This window comes from Asparagus officinalis, chromosome 6 (assembly GCF_001876935.1).
Source record: "Asparagus officinalis chromosome 6, Aspof.V1, whole genome shotgun sequence".
Taxonomy (NCBI): Eukaryota; Viridiplantae; Streptophyta; class Magnoliopsida; order Asparagales; family Asparagaceae; genus Asparagus; species Asparagus officinalis.
This window is the reverse complement of record NC_033799.1, coordinates 8,112,374-8,120,762: the sequence shown is the minus strand read 5'-3', so window position 1 is coordinate 8,120,762 and position 8,389 is coordinate 8,112,374. Positions and strand designations below refer to the sequence as shown.

At 46.7% G+C, this 8,389-nt stretch overlaps 1 protein-coding gene across 1 annotated transcript; it reads right to left on the bottom strand.

The window, feature by feature from the left end:
- Window positions 471–5,553, bottom strand: LOC109845700. The gene is made up of 4 exons (XM_020414971.1): window positions 5,391–5,553; window positions 2,524–2,709; window positions 1,477–1,586; window positions 471–1,151 (listed from the first exon to the last, which is right to left on the bottom strand). Exons 1-4 carry the CDS (start codon window positions 5,551–5,553, stop codon window positions 927–929), a joined length of 684 nt encoding a protein of 227 aa, XP_020270560.1. The 3' UTR covers window positions 471–926.

The window sequence follows — 8,389 nt, the reverse complement described above, 5'->3', positions numbered from 1 at the left end:
AACCTCAGCCTTTTCCAACAACTCATTAACGGCCGAAGGAGTCATCACGTCTAATTCATGAATGGGCGCACTGGAATCACCTTCCAAGTTCTGGAACAAGTAGCTGGCAAACTGCTTCAAGCTGATCTGCCTCTTCCTTCTCGCTTGGGGAGAAGTTTGGATCAAGGAAGTGTAGTAGTGGCAAGTAAGATCCCAGAGTGTGTCATACATGTCCGGAGTATCTTTCTTCATACACTCCAGCTGCTGGTTCGTAGGGAAGTACTCCTGATACGGACAGTCCCCCATCGGAAGACCCGAAACATAATGCATCTCGTGCAAGGCCAACCCTAGCTCACCTCCGCTGGTCAGGAAGGTGTTGCTATCGGGCACATAAGTCTCCAGCAAAGCCAAGAAATGGCGACAGCTGACTGGGATGCCGTACATAGTAGCTCGTATGGGTGCATACAACCCACTGCTCTTCAGATCCCTCTCCCAGCGCGCCAAGACGAAACCAGTCATGCGCGCCCACCACCCTTTGGCTAGGGAGGAAGCCCAGCCATAACATCTGTACTCCGATGGGGGTAACTGTCTCCCAAGAAGAGCCAGACGGTTGCTCACAGTCGGAGCAGCAGCTGACACCTCGCCTGGGGGTGCAGTATCAAGACCCATGATCCCGGGTCGTAGACCACGCACGTCATGATACCCCTCAGAGCCAGGAGTCTTATGGTGAGTAGCATATCCGCATTGAACCCGATCAGCATCTTCAGTAAGATGCCAAGACATCTGCCGGTCCACGGCTTGCCCCTTCAAATGACTGAAAGAATAGTGGCGTGGAATCGAAGGGATGTACAAACAGGCTCCACCGTCAAGAGTTAACCAATGCTCCTCACAAAGAGTCAGCGTGGCAGGATCCCTGACATGATCTCCAAATAGAAAACCCGGCTTCTTTAGAACCTGAGTGGAAGTAGAATCAGGGGTGAAGGAGGCATCTGTGATAAGTTGGCGCAAGCAATGGCGCCCTCCTTCCTGTATCGAACGGCAAGAGTCATTTGGACGATCCCCGTCGAACCGAGGAAGTGGGCCAACAGCCTGCCTAAGAGTAGCGGAAGAGAAAACCTCCCGACTACATCCGGTGTTGGCGTGAGGAGGAAGGCTACCCGCGGGAAATTCCACTGCAATAAAGCACAAGGGCGGAATCAGAAAATCCATCTCGTAAGAAGAATGATAGACTCATCCACGGAATAATTGGAGAGACGATTTTGAGTGACCTACACCAGAAGGACGGCATGCGTCATCACGTGAATAACGTGGTAACGTACACCGACCTATAAGGTGTAGGACAACACAAAATCGCCCCAATATATCCGAAGACTTGAATTGGCTAAGCAAAACAAGTCTGAAACCTTACCCTCCGCGAGAGAGGTATCGGTTCTTCCTTCATGACCCGCAAAGAGGTCAATCAGGGATGTAAGACAAAATCTCTGCATAAATTCTCACCCCCGAAAAATGAAGCCGCGGGAGAGGATGTCGTGGGGACCTCCTCCTCACTATGCTGTGAACGAGAACGGCTCCTCCGGGGACGAGATCGACGCGGAGACATTGCAAATCTGCAACGAAAAGCAGCAAGTCAGGTACAATCTAAAACATGAATATACGAAATTTAAAAGGGAAATTAAGAACTTTAATTAAAATCCTATACACAAATAGGATTTCATAATTGAAGTCTAATTAAACCTACAAATTTCGTGCACGATGATTGTCATCTTTCACGGTGAATTTTGGTGAAATACCCAAAATACCCTTTGTGTTCAAGGCCAAAATCTAGGTCAAGGACACGCGTGACCCGGGTCATGATCGTCACATTCGATCATATAACACCCCGGTACCCCACAATTTTGGTTAAAATTTGCAAATGAGCCCTTTTGCAGAATTCAGCCAATTTTGCATAAAAGCCCCTCTACAAAATCTTGGTTTGGGCTCCACATGCCTTATCAAAATTTTGATCATGAGTTCGTGGTCAAAACTCATTGGATTTCAGCCATAAGTTCACTGCCTTTTGCAAATAAGTCCCTCTAAGACATTTATGGGCTGTTTTGCAAATAAACCCCTCCAACAACTTTTGGTCCTCTTGCCTAAAATACCCCTCAAGCTTGTGGCCAAATGAACATGTAATTTAGGTCCTAAACTTCAGTCCTCTATTACATGAACACCACCCCAATTCTTCGGCCACTTTTGCAAATAAGCCCCCAAAACTTTTCGGCCCCACATTTGCACATAAAACCCTCAATAAGGTATGGTCTTTTTGCATGAAACACCCATCCAAATTGTTACCAAAGGGGAATGAAATCCAAGCCTCAAAATTTCAGTCCCATTTTGCAAATAAACCCCCACGAATTTTGCAAATAAACCCCCCAAAGTTTCGGCCATTACCTCTTTTTGCACAAAACCCCCCGAAATAATAGTGCATACATGCCCCCTAGTCTACCACAAGAATAAAAATGCAACCTTTACCACAAAATAAGAGGATGGTGAAGAGGAGCTTACCCAAATCAAGAGGCTTGAAATCCCCAATCCAAGAGTCAAGATCCGAGCTTGAAGGTGGAGGGAGAAACCCTAGTGAAAAGTGAAAATTTTCGGCCAAGAAGGAGCATACAAAAAACCGAATTTCTTTGGGGTATGGAGCTCTTGAAAGAAAAACAATGGAGGAGGTTTGGAGGAAGAAGATGAATTCTCTTTTGAAAAGAGGGGGGAAAACAAAAGGGGAAACAAATTCAAACAAGAAAGAAAACAAAGAGGGGGGAAACAAAATGAAGAAAAAGACAAAAGGGGGGGGGACCATGAAAAAAGCAAGACACCCCCATGGGGTGTCTCGGCAAAACCGAGACACCCCAGGGTGTCCCGGTTTTGTCGGGACACCCCCGGGGTGTCTTGAACCTGTTTTGACCCCCTGAACCTGTTTTGAACCCCTAAATTGTTTTTTTTAAAACCCCGAAACACTCTGATTCTTCACCAATGGTTGAATATTGAGGGACTCCAAAAGTCAACCATTGACAAATCAAAACCCTAGGATGGACGCCGGTCAACGCGTAACCCTAGGTCAACCCCAGTCAACGGGTTGCACCAAAAGTCAACCTTTGACGAATCAAAACCCTAAGGGTCAACGCCGGTCAACGCGCCAGTCAACGCGTTGCAACAAAAGTCAACCATTGACAAATCAAAACCCTAGGATGGACGCCGGTCAACGCGTAACCCTAGGTCAACGCCAGTCAACGCGTTGCGACAAAAGTCAACGTTTGACGATTCGAAACCCTAAGGGTCAACGCCGGTCAACGCGTAACCCTAGGTCAACGCCAGTCAATGCGTTGCAATCAGAGTCAACGTTTGACGATTCGAAACCCTAAGGGTCAACGCCGGTCAACGCGTAACCCTAGGTCAACGCCGGTCAATGCGTTGCGACAAAAGTCAACGTTTGACGATTCAAAACCCTAAGGGTCAACGCCGGTCTACGCGTAACCCTAGGTCAACGCCAGTCAACGCGTTGCGACAGAAGTCAACGTTCGAGGATGAAAAATCCACACCAATCAACGTTCGACGATTCAAAACCCTGAGGGTCAACGCCGGTCAACGCGTAACCCTAGGTCAACGCCAGCCAACGCGTTGCGACAAAAGTCAACGTTTGACGATTCAAAACCCTAAGGGCCAACGCCGGTCAACGCGTAAACCTCGGTCAACGCCAGTCAACGCGTTGCGACAAAAGTCAACGTTTGACGATTCGAAACCCTAAGGGTCAACGCCGGTCAACGCGTAACCCTAGGTCAACGCCAGTCAACGCGTTGCGACAAAAGTCAACGAAACCCTAGGGTCAACGCCGGTCAACGCGTAACCCTAGGTCAACGCCGGTCAATGCGTTGCGACAAAAGTCAACGTTCGACGATTCAAAACCCTAAGGGTCAACGCGTAACCCTAGGTCAACGCCAGTCAATGCGTTGCAACAAAAGTCAACGTTCAGGATGAAAAATCCACACCAATCAACGTTCGACGATTCAAAACCCTGAGGGTCGACGCCGGTCAACGCGTAACCCTAGGTCAACGCCAGTCAACGCGTTGTGACAAAAAGTCAAACACACGATGATCCCAAACCCTAAGCCAGCACAATATGGAAGAGGTAGTTCAAAGTCAACTCAATGACACGAGCCAAACTCAATTCATCAGCTGCAAACTCGAGGCTCCGACGACGGCCAGACGATAAACGCAGCGCCGGAGGAACCTCGGATATTCGTCAAAGCATCGAATAGACCGAAAATCGAAGGAGCCAAGAGTTGAGGCTAACCACAGGTCCTGAAGCCGACTGAAGGCTAGACCAATCACATCCAAAGTATTCCGGCCTCTTCTATAAAAGAAACGAGTCCGGAACACTTTGGAGGGGGTATCTGTAGGCATCGAAAATTGCCTATAGGTCTCCACAAACGGTTCAGCGTTAACGAGCGACGATGAACATCACCATCCGGCCCACATGAGCCTAATCGACGTCGACGAACGACTGAAGTGAATCGACGAGCTACATGAGCGGATGGGACTTCGGAACCACGAAGACCCGGACCAATCGGAGAACCCGGCACTGAAAGGACAACGCCCTTCGTGCCTCGACCACTCTAAGGACAATCCAACCACCAGAGCGGATTGAACTCTTCGTCACGCATCCAACGCACCCGAAATCACTCAAATCCAAGACCGGACGAAGAATCTACAGGGAAACAAACGAAATACACCTAAACGGAGTCCCGGCCAGTCGAAATACCCCGGGGGTTCTAGGAAAAGCCTAGACACCCCAGGGGTGTCTCGGCCATGGCCGAGACACCCAGGGGTGTCCGCACCCCTTACCTACCCCCTACACCTCTTCGACTGGCCGGGACTCCGTTTAGGTGTATTTTGTTTGTTTCCCCGTAGATTCTTCGTCCGGACTTGGATTTGAGTGATTCCGGGTGCGTTGGATGCGTGACGAAGAGTTCGATCCGCTCTGGTGATTGGATTATCTGTAGAGTGGTCGAGGCGCGAGGGGCGTTGTCCTTTTTGTGAACAGTGCCGGGCTTCCCGATTGGTCCGGGTCTTCGTGATTCCGAAGTCCTATCCGCTCATGTAACTCGTCGATTCACTTCAGTCGTTCGTCGACGTCGATTAGACTCATGTGGATCGGATAGTGACGTTCTGTCTCGCTGGCGAGACAGCAAATACTGTCTCGCTGGCGAGACAGCAAAGCCTGTCTCGCTGGCGAGACAGTTCGTTCCTGCTTTGATTTTCAATATGAGATCCCTTTGATTGATTTTCTCTATGTTTGGGATATCTATTAGCATTTTTTGACGCCTACAACGACAAATTCCTGAAGAAGTACTACACATAGGCTTTTTATATACCGGCCCCTTCCCGACAAAAGTCTTCATGATTGACGAGGGCTGTTATGCCCATGCGGAAGGGAAAAAGATCATTCCCAATCTCAACAACGCTGCAAGTTCGAACATCGCGGATGCGACAATGATACCTGACCTCAACAATATCGAGGAATGCGACCTTCGACATTGTTAAAGCGATTACAACTCTTTCAACTCCCGCGAGGTTAACCATGGTAAAGATTTCATTCCTTGTCTTCCTCCAAACCCACCTGCCAATCCTCTTCAACAGGATGGCGAGTCCACAAAAACTATCACGTTAATGATTACCTCTGATAGTTAAATCTTTCTCCAAATTCACCCACAAATTCTCTTCAATAGGATTACAGGTCCACACAAAACTATCACGTTAATGACTACCTCTGACAGTCAATTTCCTTCAAATTCTTCCGCCAATCCTCTTCAACAGGATGGCGGGTCCACACAAAACTATCACGTTAATAATTATCTCTGATAGTTCAATCTCCCACCAAATTCTCCCACCAATCCTCTTCAGGATGGTGGGTCCACAAAATACTATCATGTTAATAATTACCTCTAATAGTCAACTCTTCAACGTCCATTGAAAATACTCTGTCAAGTAGTGGCCTACCATACGATGAGCCCCTACTTGTCACTCGATCAGGACAGTGATCTACCATATGATGATTCACTATCTGATCTTTTCTAAATGTTATATCTCCTTAGAACGATCAAAAATAGTGGCCGACCATGTGATGTGCCTATATTTCAATCACAATCGTTATATTCCCATGTCACTGAACGACTTAATTATTCTTACACCATCATTCCTGCGAATGACGTTGTTCATTGATAGTGGCCTACCATGTGATCTGCCTTTATTCCAATCACAATCGTTATACTCTTATGTCACTGAATGACTTGATTATTTCCACACCGTCATTCCTGCAAATGACGTTGTTCAAGTAGTAGCCTACCATGCGATGAGCTCCTACTAGTCATTCGATCAGGACAGTGATCTACCATGCGATGATTCAGTATCTGATCTTTTCCGAACGTTCGATCTCCTTAGAGCGATCGAAGATAGTGGCCTACCATGTGATGTGCATCTATTCCAACCATAGTCGCTATACTCCCATGTCACTAAACGACTTGATTATTTCTACATTATCATTCCTGCAAGTAACGTTGTACAAGATAGTGGCATACCAAGTGATGTGCCCCTATTTATCTCCTTATTTTTAAATAGTGACCTACCAAGCGATGAGTCACTGCTTAAATCTGAGATTGTTATTGTATTAACGATATCATCATACTCCTCCGGTCATTCCCGCAATGATCACTTCTTGAAATAGCAGGCTATTATGCGATGAGCCTTGCTTTCAAATTTCCAGGTTAAGCTGTTACACTGAACAACACAACCAAACTTGATTATAACTTAACCGTTGTAATCATTTTCAACGCTTAATCCAACGCGTTGAATGGCTAAGGATAGAGGAGAAATTTTAACATTAAGCCTAAAAAAACACCTCGACAACTTATCATGCTAAGGGAAAAAGCATGGCTAGTCCAACTCAAATGACAGTTGGTAAATACATATCAAGTTTGTTGATAGTTGAGAGTTTGCTAAAAATCCTAAGTCTTGGTTATTGATGGTGCAAATAAGAAAAAAATCGATGGATTAAATGATAATTTTATTCATAATATAATCATAGTTGCTGGAACAAGGGTTGGGTTACATAAAAGCAATTGAGCTTAGAGGAATCAGACGGTATTGTGAAGCTATTCCGCAAGTTCGTCTAATGACCTTCGGTGCTCCGCTTCAGTCTTTTCCAACATTTTCCTGCGCAGCTCATCATCAGAGCACATCACCATGTTGCTCATGGCAGTCTCCAGCCTCTCTAACTCATTAAGCTCAGCCTGAAGTGACATATGTTGTTCCTCCTGTTTGGCCGCTAGTGTCTGCTATACCTCTACAACCGCCTTTAGATCTGTTTTCGCTACCGCTAACTTGGCTTGGATCTCAGCGAGAGCAGCCTTGTAAGGCTCAATCAGGGCCTGAAAAAGAGCAATGATGAAGGCGTACAACATTTAATGCTGATAGAACCTGATTGTCAGTCCCACATGTGTCTGACGAAGCTCGCGTGGAGCGACGAGACTCAACAAATAGCCGAGCCTCGTCTTGAAGCATCATAGCTAGCTTAGAAACGACAAATGTCGCTTCCAACCACGAAGTTCACCTCCAAAGGCCAGGCTCACCAAGAGGCCAAGCTCGCCATGCAAATCAAGCTTGTCGTAGCCAAGAAGGTTCAAAGTATTTTAGACCCCATACAACCCAATTCAGGTCTGAAAACTTTGAAGGGGGTCTTGTAGGCACTAAAAACTACTAAGAAATAAAGTAGGGTCAAACCTCGCCATAAGCATGACGAGGGTCGTCATCATGATGATCATCCTCTTAGCCAACAAGCTCGTCATTGGAGACAAAGCTCATCATCGAAAACGAAGTTTGTCATTGAAGATGAAGTTTTCCTAGAGACGAAAATTCTCTAGAATATGAAGCTCATTCAAGAGACGAAGTCCATCCGCAGACGAACCTCGTCAACCAGTGCCTCACCTCTCAGAGAATAAAGCTCATTATTGAAGACGAAGTTTGCCTAGAGACAAGCTCTCAACATCTTATCCTTCAGGAGACGAAGCTCGTCAGTGAAGACAAAGCTTTTGTAGAAGACGAAGTTCGTCAGAAGAAGTCCATGAGGCTTGCTACGCACCTGGACTCGACCATCAAAGACGAAGCCCAACATATAGCGAAGCTCATTTTGCCGCATTGAGGCTCATCTCATCTAATGAACCTCGCCACGCAGCGAAGCTCGTCTCACCAAGTGAGGCTCGACTCTAACGGCCTTGAAGACCCAGTCAGCCCACGTAGGCTAAATTCAAGGAGTCAGTTACGCTTCTCAACATAACGATCAACGTGTCAGTTACGCGCTAGAAGTTTATAAGTAGCT

Coding starts and splice junctions, on each gene's coding strand:
- LOC109845700 (XM_020414971.1), bottom strand. CDS start 5,553: ATGTCGAAGGTCGCATTCCTCGATATTGTTGAGGTCAGGTATCATTGT. Junction 1,587..2,523: donor TTTCAAGCCTCTTGATTTGG/GTAAGCTCCTCT, acceptor TTTTCGTTGCAG/ATTTGCAATGTCTCCGCGTC. Junction 1,152..1,476: donor CGCGGCTTCATTTTTCGGGG/GTGAGAATTTAT, acceptor GCTTTATTGCAG/TGGAATTTCCCGCGGGTAGC.